The following is a 17,726-nucleotide window of genomic DNA, read 5'->3' as shown; positions in this document are numbered from 1 at the left end:
AAGCAGGTCTCTGTTTTAGCCAAGAAGGGCAGCAAGGAAAAGGTGAAAACCATGCTGCAGGACTTTCTGAGGGATCAGCGGAACACGGGCGTCTTCCAGAACATACAGAACCCACTGATCCCAGCTTTCGGGTAGCGGCGTCTCGCCTGACCAGTGCAAGGTGATGGACAGTAAGATGCGTCCGCTGTGGGTGGTGTTCGAGAATGCCGATCTGAACTCGAACGATGTGATTATATTCAAAAATGGCGATGATCTGCCAGGACATGCTCACACTGCAGATGCTGCGGGTGATGACAAGTTGTGGAAACGAGACGGGTAAACTTGAATCACACTTAGTACTCCTTGTGGCATTTTCGACAGTTTTTTCCCCTTTTCAGCATGGACTTTCGCATGAACATCTACAACTGCATCAGCATGGAGCAGCGCCTGGGCATGATTGAGGTGGTGCGGCATGCGGAGACGATTGCCAACATACAGAAGGAGAAGGGAATGTTCTCGGCCACGTCGCCGTTCAAGAAGGGCTCGCTGTACAGTTGGCTCAAGGAGCACAACAAGCCCGCTGATAAGCTGAACAAGGCCATCAACGAGTTCACGCTTAGCTGTGCCGGCTACTGTGTGGCCACCTATGTACTGGGCGTGGCCGATCGTCATTCCGACACATAATGTCAAGAGGAACGGACAGGTAAATCACTTTATCGAACAAATTTTGTACAAAAATTAAAATCCTTGCGATCCATCCTCACTCTTTCACATCGACTTTGGACACATCTTGGACACTTCAAGGAGAAGTTTGGTGTGCGTCGTGAGCGTGTACCGTTTTGTGCTAACCCACGATTTTGTGTACGTCATCAACAAGGGCTGTAATGATCGCGAGGCGAAAGAGTTTTTGTCACTTTCAGGAATTGTGCGAGCACGTATGTCAACTTCAATCAGTCGGAAGTCGGCAGGACTGTAGTTTTCATTCTATTTAATTTTTTGCAGGCATTTTTAACATTACGCAAACACGGCCTGCCTTATCTTATCGCTGTTCTCGATTGATGATTTCAACAGGACTGCCGGAACTGTCCTCCGAGAAGGACTTGAACTATCTACGCGACACTTTGTAAGTTCGAATCGCGTGGTAATCGATTGAAGATCCCTCATAGATCTTTATCTCCAGGTGCTGGACTATACGGAGGAAAAAAGCACGCGAACATTTCCGGGCGAAATTCAGCGAAGCTTTGGCCAACTCCTGGAAAACTTCTCTAAATTGGGCCTCGCACAATTTCTCCAAGAACAACAAACAGTAAACGGACATCAACAAAATGCAGCACACGATCGTTGTGTGTTCCAAAACACTATCTCACCCCCACAGAAGCCCCAGAGGGATCATTCCCAATCCTCTCTGCTTATATTTACATTGGTAACACGCTCCGCAACAGACGGGCGTGGGTATCCGTAAAATGCTAAAACCAAGTTCAAAACTACATATGTATGTGTTCACTATGTTAGGCCGACCCACAAGCCCCCACAAAAACCCACAGCCCCCCATATATGTCACACTATTGATGTAATCACTGCCACAAGTGCTCCAATATAATTTAATGTCCTGCCTCTTGGATTACCTAAATATATATATTTGATATTTGAACAATGACCCCTCCCCTTGGACCTTATTGTATTGTTTTTGTTGTTTCGAAACCTGTACAACCCCCCACACGTGCAGAAGAATGTATCCTATTATGCTTATGTATCTAATTAAGCGACATTTACTCCATAAGTTAAAAAATTAACTTTAATTTGTTTTCTCTCTCAAAAATACGATGATTTATATTGTGTACTGTACCATAATTTGTTTCCTTTCCAGCAACAAGCAAAAAACTAAATCAGAAATTATTGTGTGTGTGTTTCCTGGTTTCTTTTCTGTTCATTTCGTAGTGTTATAGTCTTATATGTATATGTACTAGTACTTGTAATGTATTTTGTAAATCGCTGGATAATTATAATTAAATGAAACGAATTCTACACATACATATATTTGAACGAGTGTATAGAATGTAATCGAAACAAGAAATATATAAATACATAACATATGTATGTACACCATGTGCTTCTACGAATGTATCTGTATTCGTCTCAACAACTCAATCGTGTTTCACTGGGATTGGGGGCGAAGCGAGCACTTTCACAGGGAAAAACCCAAATCCAAGCGGCGAACCTTGACCACCACACCCGATGAATATTATCTCGAATCGGAAGGGAAGGAACCTGATAATCCATAGTAGAAACGTCAAAACTGTTGTCGATGCCAGGAGGCCCATTCTAGCATCCGGTAGCATCCATTATCAATGCCATTTGATGATTATTACAAGACCTTATTGCACTTCGCCCATATATTGATCTTTCGCACCGGCCAGTAGGATTATAAAGGCCATACAGGAGGCTCTTATTTGCCAAATCACTGGAGGGGTTTCCAATGGTTGGTTGGTTCCAATGTTTCACAGCATCTACAGTAGTTTAATTTCATAAGATGATATCTCAGGAGACCGCTTCTTCTGCGGAATAAAACTGAGGGGAAAACTGGAATAAATTACTTGTCACACATTTAGTATAGGTTTTTATTTGACATCAAGTATTCAGTTTCAGTTGCATGTATACATACATATAGTATATGTATATGTATGCCTATATAAAATATATTTGTTTAAAACTAGTTTTGTTTCCGTTTTACTTTACACACATTCCAGCATCAAGAGGATGCAGTAATATTAAATACATATGTATATCTAAAACCCTTTTGCTTGCTGTTTTCCCCATTATGATCTGTCGGGCTATGCCGCTCCGCTCACTGGTGGATGACCATCAATGCCGGCCAGCGCTCTAATCAAACTGATGGTTAAGTCTACGACTACACTACGGATTCAATAAAATAAAACAAAACGTCGTACACAGTACCGATGCAAAAAAAAGGTAAAAGTATAGTAATAGTCCCTAGGCGCCTAGCTATTAGCTAATCAGTAGGTAGTAGAAACCGTATGGAATTTTCATGGAAATTAATATTTTTGTTTTGTTTTGTTTTTGTTTTGCTTTCGTTTTTCGTTTAGTAAAAGGTTAACAGCAAATTGTGCAACATTTTGATACTTTTTTCGCCTTGACCTCTAATGGAATCGTTTTCTGTGTATACATATACATACAATATATCAAATATACAGCATTTTGTTAAAATCCTTTATAAAAATAGGTGTATTAAATATATGGGTTGTTTTCTTGATTTAAATTTTTGTTGTTGTTGTGTAAAAATACTGTATATACAATTAAAATTATTTCCCTACACATAAACACGTACAGTACATACATATAAATAGTCATTTGATTTATATAAATAATTTAGAAAATATGAGAAACCGCGGTTCGTTTTTGTCTTTTTTGCGTTTAGGAATATAGTACTTTTTGTTGTTTATTTGTATCAGTTTCAGTTGTACGAATTTCGGCTTGAATTTTTACTTTTTAGGATACATTTTTAATTTTTCAGTTTTTAGTTTTTGTAAATATTTTCTTTCCTTTGTTGTATATGTGAATTTTTGTACATTTTCATTTGCTTTTGATTGGGCTGCCATTGACAAGGAGCTGTACTAAGTAGAGCTATACAAATCTGTTGGAAATAGTAATGTGAATCATTATTATGAGGTTTAAGGCTTAAGCCTCATAAATAAAGTACATTAAAGGACATTAAAGAACGGGTTGTGATCGAAAGATAATATGGGTTTCACCACCAACTACAGGTCGATCCACTCGTATAACCTTTTCAAAAATAATGTTTCTGGGAATATTAAAATCTTTGGCTTGATCCTGGAGTAAAGCCAAAATCAATCCAAAAAGTTATTCCCGTGTGGGGTTTACAAACATCAAGCTACAATCGTATGCGGTCTATTTTGTACAACACTTCGTCAACTTCTGCCCTTTGGACCTCGCTTTGGGGGATATCATATCTAAAATGGATTCAATTCACCTGTAAAGCATCTGTTCCCAGATGTCCTGTGGTTTAGCTCTTCGTGTTTTTATATAATCCCTAGTTCTCTTTATATTTCTTTTTTAAAGGCACACGCTTTTTATAAAAATCTGTTCTTTTAGGTTTTGTAAAATACACTTTAAATGTTGGATGCTGCAATCCATAACTTTATATTTTTGTATCGTTTTTCTTCTTTTTTTTTCTAAAAAAATTCAGGTTCAGTCTGTTTCAAGGAAATGTTTTGATGAAAAAACGTAACTCTTTTTGTTTGAGATTCTTTAAGACGTGCAATTTATACATCCTATAGAAAAATGTGTTAATTGTATGGTTTTTACTTATAAGTTGGCAGAGAATAAAATTCCTTTGCATATTAAATATGTGTATCGAAGGGGTTCCATTTCTCAACTGATTGTATAAATAGTTTTTGTTGAAACATTGTTGGAGTCTGTTTTGATTTCCTTGTATCTCTTCGTTTCTTCTCCGCTATTCCACTCTTCTGTTCTGCTCTCCTTTCGTTTCGTTTGAATTTCCTGCCTTAATCGAGAACCTAACTAGATTTAGGCTTAGGCTAAAACAATTCGGTTACAACTAAATTAGCAGCGAGCTTATCAAATAATTGTATGTGTAGTTGAATGTCATCTTAAGCGCTACTAGTGCGGTAATGTACTTAACTCGATGGTTGCGCCCATCAACTGGGGCAGCTGGGGCGTGTGTGTGTGTGTGTGGTTGCGGTTGTGTGTGTGTGTGTGTGTCTCAGTGCTTCGACAGATTCAGTGGTAAGTCTGAAGGAATACAAAACAATATTAGCTCAGACTCAGTCCAAGTGTCAGTCTTAGATGGGGAGACTCACCTGAACTTTGTTCATTCCTTAGGCTACTATTATGAAACAATGCGGAGGAGGAGGGGCCGGCGCCGGAGGCAGCCGCCGAGGAGACGGATGCATTGGAGCTGGTCGGCGAAGTGGAGGCTGTGCGATGACTGGACGCTGCAGACATTAGATCGGTACTACTATCAGTCAGTTTTGGCGTGGCCAGGTGTGCAGGCGTGTGGTGTGTTAGTGCCGCGGGATGTGTCAGGTGCGTATGCGGATGCGGATGCGTATGCGGACTGGGGGCGGGCTGTCCAAATGCGGCGGCAGCTGCAGCAGCCGCTACAGCGGCGGCCCCGACGCCATTATAGGCAAACGGATGATACGGCGAGGGAGGTGACAGTCTCGCGGCTGCAGCCGAACTGCTGCTGGCCTGTGGATGCGGCGGCATTAGCGGCGAGGCTCCCGCCTGGTAATGGTGCACCCACAACGGGTTGTGCCGCAGGGCCGCCAGTGTGGATATGTAGGGATGGTAAGCGATGGCGACACCACCGAGGGAATGTAGGCGGCAGCAGCCGCTGCTGCAGCCGCCGCCGCAGCGGCTGCGCTGCTGCCCGATGACACAGGCACCGTCGGGCTGCCCGATGATCCATTGCCGTTCACCTGCGGCGGTGGATACATATAGTAGTGCAAGGGCGAGCCGGAGGCTGGTGAACTACGCTGCAGATGCATCTGGTGGCGCCGATCTGGTGGCGATGTACTTCGGTCACCGGGCGACGGACAGCTGCTGCTGCTGGCCGTTGGCGAGGCAAACTCGCGGCGTATCGAGGCAGTCTTCTTGGGAACGGTGCGAGGTGTGGTGGCGGGGGAAGCTGTTGTGGAACGGGGCGGTGAAAGATCTTGCGACGCCACTCCTCCGTGTGAAATGTGTGGCGAAACGGCTGTGCCAGTCGACGTCGATGATCGACCCCCTGTTCCAGAATAATGATCTCTATAGAAGGAATGCCCATAGTCCACGGGCAGCGGCGACCCAGTCGTGTACGGGGGAGAGCGTTTCTTGCTGGCCGCATGTGAGGGCGACTTTCCACCGCCGACACCACCGCCATTGCTGCCGCTCACTTCGGGCGACTTGGGGGAGCTGAGGAGGGATCGTGGATAGTTTCCGGAATTGGCGTACAACGAATGCTGGTGATGCACATTGCTGATGATGGCCGCCGGATGGTCGATGGTCTTCTTGGAAGATGAAGAGGAGGACGACGAGGAGCTGCCACTGCTTCCGCCCAAGAGCGAGTGTATGCTGTAGGAGCTGTTCAGGCGTGTGGGCTGCTGCGAGGCCGCAGCCGGTGCTGGCGATGTAGTGGGTGTGCTAGTGCTAGTGCTAGGCTTTCCTTGAGGCGGTGCCAGATTCATGGGCGCTGACTTGCTGGGCGGTGCCGAAGCCTTGGCACGACTCCGTTTGCCACCGACCCCTCCACTGCTACTGCCTCCGCTGCCGCTGCCATTGTTCACGCAACCATTGTCCTCCAGCGACACCTTCTCAAACTCGCGCAGGATGCGCTTTCTGGGCGAGACATGCTGATGATGGTACTCGACTAGACGGCTGACTGCCGCGGCCGACGTTGGCGGCGAAACCTAAAAGATATTGTTAGTTGTCAGTTAATGGAATGCTCTTTCTGGTCCAATTATAGGGGGCAACTCACCTTGTGCGTCAGAGAGTGACTTAGATTTCCGATGGCTCCGCCACCGCTGCGCTCTGCTGCCGTGACTGCCGCCGCTGTCGACGCTGGTGTCTTGGACAATTGCTCTAGACGTGCTGGCACCCCATCGATAAGTTTCTGAATGATGCTGTTGAGCTTGGCTCTGGGTTTCGGCTTTTTAAGTCTTCTGTTGTCTGCCCGTGGCGTCTTGTGATCGCCATTCAGATCGCTGCCAGTGCTGCCGTTCGTACTGATCGAAGGCGGTATGGGAGGTTCATTAACTGTCACCGACATGGCCTCTTCGTCCTCACTCGTGTTCATCTTTTCCGCAGTCGCCGGTGCTGTCGCCTCAATCGTGGGCTCGGCATTTACTTTCGTCTCTGCATTCGGCACAGAAGCTTCCTCTTTTGACTCGCGGCTATCATTGATTTCGGCCTTGTTCGACTCCGTTTCTGGCATTGCTTCCGTTTCTACTTTGATCGTTTCTGGTTTAATCTCATTTGCAGTTTCTGCAGAAGCTTCTGCTGCAGCGCCAGTGCCAGTGTCAGTGGCAGTGTCGCCTTCTGCAGCTTCTCCGCCTTCGGCCTTTAGTGTCTCATCGCCATTTTCAGCCTTGACCAACTCGAAGATCGGCTGCAGATCTTCGCTATTGGCAATCGGCTCGTGGGGTCGTCGTCTCTTGCGTAATGCTGTCTGGAGGGCAGCCTTGCTAAGGACACTGTGCCTGGGACGATGGTAATAGAGCGACAGTTCTTTGGATATGCCGCGTCGTGGTCTGGACTGTTTCCAGGGCTGGTCCCGTTGCCACGGCGATGATTGTATCGAGCTATTGTCATCCGAAACTGCAAGAAACCGAATAATATTTTGCTCAGAAATGCACTCGCATCATGGTATATTTAGTTGTAAGTCAAATTCCAAACGGGGAGGCCAAACACTTACAGCTCAGAGATGTGGAATTCTCGTTCTTTGGATACGTTGTCGTCACTGCAGACGTTGGGGTCACGGTGGCCGAGGTGGCCGCAGATGGGGGGCGAAAAGTTTTGCGCGTTACAGAGACCCATCCGCTCTTATCGCCGTCCTTCGAACGTGCCAGTTCCAATATGAATTTGCCATCTGTTGCGCAGAAGATGGATGTTGTTTGTTGTTTTATCTTGACGGAAATGGGTTTAAGTTTATGTTTTAAACTTGCCTTTAAAGAACTGCAAACGACCGCCGTAGCCGGCCGTGCTGTTGTTGCTGTGCGTCGATATCGGATGCCTGCCCATATCAAAGCTGCTGCTCATGCTGCTGCCACCCTTCCCGCTCTTCAACGATCCTGTGGGCGCCATGGATGCGGCGGCGGTGGCGGCACTCGGCACACTGCTTAAGGAACTGTAGTCCAGCACACCACCCATTACATCGACAGGCTTCGGAGCAGAGCCGACGAGGGCGCTAGTCGCTGCCACCGTAGCAGATGCCGCCATCGCTGAGGAGCTGCTGCTGCTTGTTGGACTGTTACTGCTTCTAGTTGTCTTTGTTGTGGGCGTGCTGACATGCGGCAAAAAGCCATTTGACGAGGCTGGAGCTGATGATGATGATGACAATGATGAGGAGGGCGTCGGCGTCCTGCCTGCTGTCGTGCTAGTGCTCGTGCTCGTGCTCAGGTTCGCGGGCAGGGGCGGGGGCAGTGGAAAGCTGCCGTTCAAACCATTTTTGAGTAGAAACTGTGCTGCCGCCTCTGCAATTATGCGTTCGTTGTTGCTGTTGCTGTTGTTGTTGTTGCTGCTGCTGTCGTTGCTATTGTTGTTGGAATTGTTGCTGCTGTTACTGTTAATGGTACTTTTATGCTCATCGGTCATTGTTGTCTGTCGTCTGTTGCACTCTGTTACAATTGTGACGTCATTTAGAGTTGGCCTTCAAAGAAAAACATTTTCATGTGTTGGCAAAATGATTTTCGTTGGTTAAAAATTTACTCCAGCTCGATTTTCTAATTGGTTTCATACAATTTAAATACAATTTTCATTTTGTTTTTGTTGTAAATTCCTCGCGCACAGTCCGCAGCCGGGACATAACTCAACGTCGACGGCGTCGCGTATCAAAATATGCCAGCTCGGCACGGCAATGGGAGCGTCTGGTCTGGGTAACATTTTCGTGTTTTGGAAGCTGAAACAATTTACTTTATTGCACACATGGCCTATAGCATTTTCGGCCGCCGCTTATCGTTGCATTTACTTTGTCTTTATATGTTTTCACGCACAGAGTTTACTATTGGCATAGGCATTGGGGCTGGCTGCTGCTGGCGGAAGAGCACAAAGAGAGCACAGCAAGAGCAGAGCACAAAACGAAGTGGGAAAAGGAGGAGATAAAATAGGAAAAAACGTTCTCCAATTACCATCAGCAGATATCGATATCCGATAATGCGCGTAATAGGCTGAGGCCACGTGCTGCGACCAAGCTGGCCAGCAAACAAATTATTGATCACTGATTTAAACCAATAAATTAAATAAATAAATTTAAAATTATCAACGAAAAACGCAGCTCAGTGTGCGGACAGTGTGACCGTGAACTGAGAACGCGAAAATACCAAATGCCAAAATGGCACTAAAACTTACAACAAAATACCAAAATGGTCATTGTATTATTTAAAAATATTAAAATTAAACTTTGTTTATTCAAGAAAATCCTGCCTCCTTTTGCTATGGCGCCACTATGACAATTTACAAAAATCACAAAGTTTTCTTTCGTAAAATCCTTTGCAAATTCTTCCCCTTAATCCAAATCGGCCCAGTTATTCTTAGTTTGATTACTGATTTGAATCATAGATTTAAATATACCCTGATCTTGGTTATAACGTTCCTGAAACACGTCGGTTTTCTTGGGGGGTCCAAAGTTGGAAAGACTTCTTATTATTCTTCCAATTTGTTATTTATTTATAATTTTTTGGTTCGTACGAAAAAATGGGGAGCTAAAACTACTGCCATTAGTTTTTCCCAAGGTATAGTCCAAGAGAAACCGCAGTCCCTCGTCAAATCTTTCATCTCCACCCACACGAAAATAACGGGAATTCCTTCCAACCATGCTAAACGCCGGCTATATGACCCACATGGCTTAGATGGTATTAAACCACTTTACTGATTCTTCATCGGTAAATTAAAAATAAATATTCGTTTATAGAATAAAATGTTTATTTAAGTCCAGAAGATAAACATCAAGCGATTATGTTATGTTATGCTAAATGCATTCACTTTAGCTAGATAAATACTTATGGTTTGCAAGTGTCTTTTATTGGGTTTAATACTGTTTGCATGCTACGATTCGGATATTTCAATGATGAGCACGGCGGAATAAAGTATATTTAAATAGCCTATACTATACGTATGCGTGTAGCTGGAATACAACCCTTCATATCTTCACATCTTCTTCTGCTTCTTAAATTTAAACACAACTCCTTTTGTCTCATCTCTTCCTAGACTCAACATTCTCAATCGATGAGCCGCGATACACCTAAATATGTATGTATTTCTAATGCAAAATATAATATAAATCTTATGCGTCTACATACTCGTTTGTATAATATTATGTAGCGTGGGGGCGGGCATGCTGCCATGTTAGATTCGAGTTGGGTTTTGATATGGGTGAGAAGTCGTCAATTGCACAGGAATACATAGTTAAGAATAGATGCTTAGTAGGTATTGCACAAAGTAAGTATTGTAAAATCGTCACAACAAAGGGCACACAATATATAAAAAAAAGTTAAATTTAGTTTTTCTTTCCATTTGCCAACATAATTTAAATATCACAGACGTTTTGCCAATTTTTTAACTAATTCTCCATTTTGCGTGTTAATTTTGTATGCCAAATCGGGAAGTACAGAGTGAGGTGAGGAATAAGTCAGTAAAGAAGATACTTAGATTCATAAAAAACGGTTCCAACCGCTGTTTCGATGCACCCTACAAGGCTCAACCTGGTATTATGCGAGGATGACCCCTTGTACAGCGCATGGGCACCGCACCCAACCATAATCCCCATCCGGATCGGGTCGAAATATATACTCATACACATCTAAATGTCAGTCAAGTGTTGAAACGAAATCAAGTCTTGTGTTGAACATGGCACATAATTGCTAAAAGGAAAACTGGAGTCAAGCCTATGAAGGTGAACCTCTATCCTTATCATATAAATGGGTTTATGTATATGTAATACTATGTATTCTCGACATTCTGGAAGAATTCGAGCGTTAAGTGTATGAAATGATATCATTCTGTTGGGTTCATCTTAGAGAATCTCTCTTACCATCCCCGCCTAGTGCATGTTGTCCAATCTGCCCGATGGCAGACCCAAGGCGGCGCTCAAATTTAGTCCTTGTGGAACGGCGACGCCAACGCCGACACTAACACCTGCACCCAAGTTACCCTCACTCTCACTCTTCCAGGAGGAGACCGGTATGTGGGGAGCCGGCAAGCAGTTGCGCAGCGTTTGCACAATCTGAATTGTGTCCATGAGTGCTGCAAATGCAAAGTCAGTGTCTAATATCGCAGACGAATACAAATACGAATAAACCGGTTATCGCTTTACTTACTCTTCTGCAGACTCTCGCTCTGCTTGCCGTAGGGCTTGCACATAGATGGACGTATGTAGGTCTTCATGCGAGACATGTTCCGCATAAGTTCGGAAAAAATGCGTACAATCTTGTCCTGGCCAACAGCCATGTGGTCCAAGCGATTGGCATCACTGGTGGCCCAGGCCCCGTTGTGCAGGGCCAGTAGATCTTTGTTCGACTCAATCGAATCAAGATTTGAGCTGCAAGGAGAAAAACTCGCACTAAGAACTAATAAATGCCAAAAATCTAAACTAACCGCAAGGAATCTGCTGCATTCTTATGTGATAGCTGATCCAGCGACGAGTGCGAGGAAGACGATGAAGATGAGTGCGGCGACTGCGATGGTGGTGGCATTGGATGGTGATGGGTTTGTGAACTGACACCGGAGCCCCCGGACGTGGATGTGCTGGTGGCCGGAGTCGGCTGCTGATTTGCGGCCACGGCAGCGGCCACTGCCTGCGATTGCATTAGTCCCTGGATCTGTAAATTGGCTGCTGCTGCGGCCACGGCCATGGGATCAAAGTGCTTAGGATCCAGTTGAGCAAACACACGCTGCTTCTCCAGCGGACTCAAATTGCTTAGCTTCTCAAGGCTCTGCTGGGCGAGCACTCGATTTTGTTGCTGTATCAGAGCCGCCGTAAGCTGTTGCTGGTGCTTGGCCTGCGCCTGGGCCTGCTGCTGTTGTTGTTGCTGTTGTTGCTGCTGCTGCTGTTGCTGCTGTTGTTGTTGCTGTTGCTGCTGTTGATGATGTGCGGCGGCAGCACTGATCTGTGAGAGCTGCGTCTGGATGCTGTTCTGCTGCTGCTTGGTCAGATGCTGGAGTTGCGGCGGCACTGGAACCTGTGTCACCTTGGAGCCCGTCGACTTGGATAAGTCGATTTCCACATTGCTTGAGCTGGTGCTGCTGGCAGCGCTGGAAGCAGAGCCAGCTGCAGCATTTCCTCCGGCTGCACTGCTGGGCGGCAGATGGGAGAGTCGTTGCAAAAAGTCGGGCGTATTCACGCCAGGATACTGTTGCTCCATGAATGGCATGGGTGAGATGCCCATATGGTTCTTGTAGTAGCGGCAGGCGGGGCTGGGGCACGACTGGACCACCTCGATAATGAACTCCTTTTCCATCCCGAACTGATCCCGCCCAATCGTGTAGGACTCGATTACAGCCCGCACTGTGGCGTCCACACTTAGATGAAGCCCGTGGGGACCGGACATGTGCTTTAGCATGACCGCATTGGCGAAATGCTCAAACGGCAGAACAATCTTTCCATTATCGCGCAGAATCAGGCGACCCTGTGAGTCTAGCGTCAGTCGATTGGCCAAGACCCTATTAATGAAGAGGACGAACTTGATTCAGTGGAGGGTATTCATATAAACTTACAACATTTGTACACTTACTGCAGATAGGCGGCACTGGGCAGCATGGCGTTGTCCTTCAGATCGCTGAAGCACTGCAGCAGCTCGGCGCTCGGGTTCCAGCCCTTGTTCTGCAAATAGAGCTGCAGCAGCATGTAGAGCTTCTCGGTCACATAGCCCACGCCGGGAAGTCCGGCATTCGGCTGCGGCAGCATGTCGCTGTGCGATGACCCACTGGCCACGCCCCCGACGCCGGGACCCTTGGATAGTGCCGCCTTCATCGTCTCCGAAAGATCCAATTTATAGTTTTCTGGGTAGAAGTGCTTGACGTGCTCCTGCAACAATTGATACACAGGCCGCACACCATGAAACCCCACACAGACACGCCTACACATACACAAACGGCCACCACCACTACCACCCACTTACCAAATTGTTCATTTTCGGCTGTGGGCTACTGTCTGGCTACTGCAGCGGCATCTATTCGCTGGGACGCCACCAATGCATTTTGGATTCGGGACTCTAACGGCTCTTAGGAGTTCTCCAATTGGAATAGGGACGAGACTGCACTAATTGGGAGGCACAAAAGGAGAAAAAATTGTGTTGTCCTTGCAAGCAGTTGTCCTTATTGGACCTATCGATAAAATATACCTCAAAAATATACCGCCTACATTTCAAAATATACCGCAAATATACCGATGAAAAAACGAACTTAGCCCACCTAAGCCCCTTTTATTTATTTGGGTGCACACCTTGAGGGAAACGCGACAAATAGTTCTGGTTGTAAATTCTTCTTGACGATTCATCAAAGAACCCTACGATATCTTTCCACTGAACTGGGGTATGGTTATGGTTATGGGTTATGGTCAACAATGGGTTAATTGTTCTCTGTCCATGATCGGAAGTCATATTACTCAATTCAGATATTCGGTTTAACATTACTACTAGACAGGACTTTCAGCTTTAAAACATTATTGTTCACTTAAAACACACCTAGTTTAACCTACTTCCTTCGAGGTTTTTATTTTCGATTTTCCGTCCTTTGAATAGGACTTACCATACCCCAAATTTCTTTCTCATAATAAGGACACTCTAATTGTTTTTTGAGAATTTTTTCGATGTCCGGTCGCGACCTTGTCGTATGATTGTCGTATTCATGTGTCGCATTTTTGAAGAACGGAAATTTGAGTTATTTCAATTAAACTGTTTTCCTCAATCTACTTTGATGAATATTACTACTATTTCTTTTTTAATTTATGCTAATATAGAGGAAAATTAGGTACACCGTTTTCTTTGGCTTGTGCCGGAAATAGTAGTGCCTGAAGTGTACGATTTAGTGTGTCGTATTCAAGTGTCGGCGAGTGTACATACATACTGGTTGCATACTTTTTGGATGGATGTGACGGGGACCACTTGACGGTGCAGTAATTGTATCGCCTCTTGCAAGATGCAGACATTGCATGTCAACGTCCAAGCAAGCAGAAAGACAAAATAGATCAAGTTTATTTTCCCATCCTTCCCTGCCAGAATAAAGAATGCCCCCCTGTCGCATGTCCCTTTAAACATTTGTACATTCCAAGTGTTACTTGGTATTAAATGGGTTTGAAGGACGCAGGATTATTGTTCTCCGCATCACGTGGAAATTAAAAATTTTGACTATGTTAACGCCGCAAACGTCATCTACAGAGAGTTTATTCAATCTAACCGTGACTAAGACCTGAATCTCATCTGATTTGAATGCTATTTAAATGTATGCCAAAAAAAAACTCGTATATATTTTATCGCTGCATCGATTTAGTATCGAACTATTTCCCAGCGAAATCGAATCGTATAATGGCACAGATCCTCTTAAGGTGGATAGTTCTTGTGGTGAACATATTGGGGGGAGTCGCTCTGAAGGATACGGTGAGTGCTGTGTCTTGGCTATTTCGTTCTTATGATTGCATTGTGCTGCCAGGGCGACTATATCAGGATGCACAACTATCCCGTGGAGAAGCATACGGCGGTGACCCAAGATGGTTACATACTTGCCCTCTATCGGATTCCGAACTCTCCTCGCCGTCCCAGCACGTCGGGACCGAAGCCCGCCGTCCTTTTCGTCCATGGCATGACTTGCTCCTCTGACTACTGGGTGATTATCGGACCAGACCAAGGTCTGCCATTCCTACTGGCCGACGAAGGCTATGACGTTTGGCTGATCAACAGCCGGGGGAACATCTATTCACGTAAGCACCTGACCATTAGCCCTAATAGCAAGGATTTCTGGCAGTTCGACTGGCACGAAATCGGAATATATGACACCACAACCTCCATCGACTTTATACTGAGTATGACTGGACAAACGGCTGTCCACTATGTGGGCCACTCGCAGGGAGCTACTTCTTTTCTGGCGATGCTCTCGATGCGACCTGAGTATAATATCAAAGTGAAGACGAGCCATCTTCTCGGGCCGGTTGCTTTCAGCGGAAAAATGCCATCAAAGCTATTTAAAGCTATAAATAACTTTTACCTTCAGCTGGGCGACATGGAGTTGAAGTATAATACTCCCTTTTGGAGCAGAATATTTTCGTCCCTGTGCACCGTACTCCTTCTAAGACACATATTATGCCGAAATGTGGCCTTTCTGATTTCCGGCGGTTCTTCAAGACATTTAAATATGGTTCGTGCTGTCCGCTAATCATATCATATCGATCATACCATATCAGTTATCTTTCCCAGACACTATTGCCGGCGATGGCGGCCACTGCTTCAGCGGGTATTTCAACTCGACAAATTAAGCATTATGTCCAACTTATCGATTCCGGACGATTCGCCCTCTTCGACTTCGGAAAAAGGGACAATCTCGCCATCTATGGCACCACAGATCCACCAGACTATCCGCTAAATGAAGTAAACCCTTTGAGCCCCATTGATTTTTACTATAGCGAAAACGATGGTATGGCATCCGTGGAGGATGTACTGCTGACCATCGATTCTTTGCCCAACGCCCGGGGACATCGTCATCAATTTTCCGACTGGGGCCACATTGACTATGTGTTCGGCAATAATCTAAAGTTTTATGTTAACAATGATATTGTTAACATTGCCAATGCATTTGAATCTCGTTTAAGCGAAGCTAATCAGCATCACCGCTAATGAATAAGTAAGAGTAGTACCAGTAGTACCAAGATATATAGAAGATACATCCAAATAAAAAATTTTTCTATATGATTATCGTATTCAAGTGTCTCATTTTTTAAGAACGGAAATTTGAGATTGAAATTAGAGATTTGAGGAAAATTAAGTTCACCGTTTACTTTGGCTTGTGCCGGAAATAGTAGTGCCTGAAGAGTACGATTTAGTGTCTCGTATTCAAGTGTCGGGGAGTGTACATACATACTGGTTGCATACTTTTTGGATGGAGCAAGTTTATTTTCAATATTTTCCAGTCCCCCTTCTACACACCTGAAATCAGAAAAAAAAAAACGCAACACACATAAACCAGAATAAAGAATGCCCCCCTGTCGCATGTCCCTATAAACATTTGTATATTCCAAGTGTTACTTGGTATTAAATGGTTTTGAAGGACGAGGATTAATGTTCTCCGCATCACGTGGAAATTAAAAATTTAGATTACATAAACGCCGCAAAAACCGTGACTAAGACCTGAATCTCATCTGATTTGAATGCTATTTAAATGTATGCCAAAAAAGATCTCGTATATATTTTAACGCTGCATCGATTTAGTATCGAACTATTTCCCGGCGAAATCGAATCGTATAATGGCACAGATCCTCTTAAGGTGGATAGTTCTTGTGGTGAACATATTGGGGGGAGTCGCTCTGAAGGATACGGTGAGTGCTGTGTCTTGGGGGCTATTTCATTCTTATGATTGCATTGTGCTGCCAGGGCGACTATATCAGGATGCACAACTATCCCGTGGAGAAGCATACGGCGGTGACCCAAGATGGTTACATACTTGCCCTCTATCGGATTCCGAACTCTCCTCGCCGTCCCAGCACGTCGGGACCGAAGCCCGCCGTCCTTTTCGTCCATGGCCTGACTTGCTCCTCTGACTACTGGGTGATTATCGGACCAGACCAAGGTCTGCCATTCCTACTGGCCGACGAGGGCTATGACGTTTGGCTGATCAACAGCCGGGGGAACTCCTATTCACGTAAGCACCTGACCATTAGCCCTAATAACAAGGATTTCTGGCGGTTCGACTGGCACGAAATCGGAATATATGACACCACCACCACGATCGACTTTATACTGAGTATGACTGGACAAACGGCTGTCCACTATGTGGGCCACTCGCAGGGAGCTACTTCTTTTCTGGCGATGCTCTCGATGCGACCTGAGTATAATATCAAAGTGAAGACGAGCCATCTTCTCGGGCCGGTTGCTTTCAGCGGAAAAATGCCATCAAAGCTATTCAAAATTATAAAGAATTTTTACCTGAAGCTGAGCGACATGGAGTTGATGTATAATACTCCATTTTGGAGCAGAATATTTTCGTCCCTGTGCAGCGTACTTCTTATAAGACACACATTATGCCGAAATTTTGCCTTTCTGATGTCTGGCGGTCCCTCAAAACATTTAAATACGGTTTGTGATGTCCACTATCCCCTAATCATATCATATCGATACCATATCAGTTATCTTTCCCAGACACTATTGCCGGCGATTGCGGCCACTGCTGCAGCGGGTATTTCAACTCGACAAATTAAGCATTATGCCCAACTTATCGATTCCGGCCGATTCGCCCTCTACGACTTCGGAAAAAGAGAGAATCTCGCGATCTATGGCACTTCAGATCCACCAGACTATCCGCTAAATGAAGTAAACCCTTTGAGCCCCGTTGATTTTTACTATAGCGACAACGATGGTATGGCAGCCGTGGAGGATGTCCTGCTGACCATCAATTCTTTGCCCAACGCACGGGGACATCCTCATCAATTGTCCGAATGGGGTCACATTGACTATGTGTTCGGCAATAATCTAAAGTTTTATGTTAACAATGATATTGTTAACATTGCCAATGCTTTTGAATCTCGTTTAAGCGAAGCTAATCAGCATCACCGCTAATGAATAAGTAAGAGTAGTACCAGTAAGATGCGTATACGATATCTATTAAACTGAAGGGCTCCTTACAAAACGAAAGTCTCAGTGGTAATTTTTATGAAAACTTCCATCCATCCTGCTTTGTTCTGTCCGGCCCTAAGGCAGACCCACCGTACGAACTGGAGACAATTGAATTTTCTGCATGAAAATAACATCATCGATCGTAAGTTTAAAATTAATGTAGTTCTTTCCGGTACG

At 45.0% G+C, this 17,726-nt stretch overlaps 4 protein-coding genes and 1 pseudogene across 6 annotated transcripts; 3 read left to right on the top strand and 2 right to left on the bottom strand.

Moving 5' to 3' along the window:
- The first annotated feature begins 137 nt into the window (after positions 1-137).
- On the top strand, positions 138-1,106 carry LOC113565961 (annotated as a pseudogene).
- A 2,434-nt stretch (positions 1,107-3,540) lies between these two features.
- LOC113565962 (protein hairless-like) lies at positions 3,541-8,975 on the bottom strand. The gene is given in 7 exon segments (XM_026989394.1): positions 3,541-4,770; positions 4,839-5,333; positions 5,336-6,428; positions 6,497-7,335; positions 7,433-7,606; positions 7,683-8,386; positions 8,865-8,975. Coding segments are annotated over 6 exon segments (3,279 nt in total). The 5' UTR covers positions 8,332-8,386; positions 8,865-8,975; the 3' UTR covers positions 3,541-4,741.
- A 790-nt stretch (positions 8,976-9,765) lies between these two features.
- Positions 9,766-13,023, bottom strand: LOC6598689 (ras guanine nucleotide exchange factor B). Of its 3 annotated transcripts, none has more exons than XM_026989390.1 (6): positions 12,852-13,023; positions 12,465-12,757; positions 11,329-12,393; positions 11,052-11,272; positions 10,766-10,977; positions 9,766-10,595 (listed from the first exon to the last, which is right to left on the bottom strand). In XM_026989390.1, the coding sequence occupies exons 1-5, from the start codon at positions 12,861-12,863 to the stop codon at positions 10,775-10,777; spliced, it is 1,794 nt and encodes a 597-aa protein (XP_026845191.1). In that variant the 5' UTR covers positions 12,864-13,023; the 3' UTR covers positions 9,766-10,595; positions 10,766-10,774. The 3 variants fall into 3 exon arrangements, with proteins under 3 accessions (XP_026845191.1, XP_026845190.1, XP_002023943.1); XM_026989389.1 differs by having other exon boundaries at positions 10,546-10,692; XM_002023907.2 differs by having other exon boundaries at positions 10,546-10,977.
- Positions 13,024-14,246: 1,223 nt separating this feature from the next.
- On the top strand, positions 14,247-15,602 carry LOC6598688 (lipase 3). The gene is made up of 3 exons (XM_002023906.2): positions 14,247-14,327; positions 14,380-15,081; positions 15,141-15,602. The coding sequence occupies exons 1-3, from the start codon at positions 14,256-14,258 to the stop codon at positions 15,555-15,557; spliced, it is 1,191 nt and encodes a 396-aa protein (XP_002023942.1). The 5' UTR covers positions 14,247-14,255; the 3' UTR covers positions 15,558-15,602.
- A 561-nt stretch (positions 15,603-16,163) lies between these two features.
- On the top strand, positions 16,164-17,567 carry LOC6598829 (lipase 3). Its single transcript, XM_002023905.2, has 3 exons — positions 16,164-16,255; positions 16,311-17,012; positions 17,076-17,567. Exons 1-3 carry the CDS (start codon positions 16,184-16,186, stop codon positions 17,490-17,492), a joined length of 1,191 nt encoding a protein of 396 aa, XP_002023941.2. The 5' UTR covers positions 16,164-16,183; the 3' UTR covers positions 17,493-17,567.
- Positions 17,568-17,726: the final 159 nt, after the last annotated feature.

Source organism: Drosophila persimilis, unplaced genomic scaffold, assembly GCF_003286085.1.
Source record: "Drosophila persimilis strain 14011-0111.01,24,50 unplaced genomic scaffold, DperRS2 tig00000325-arrow-arrow-pilon, whole genome shotgun sequence".
Taxonomy (NCBI): Eukaryota; Metazoa; Arthropoda; class Insecta; order Diptera; family Drosophilidae; genus Drosophila; species Drosophila persimilis.
Note: the sequence above shows the minus strand (reverse complement) of the source record. Positions and strands in the feature narration are given on the sequence as shown.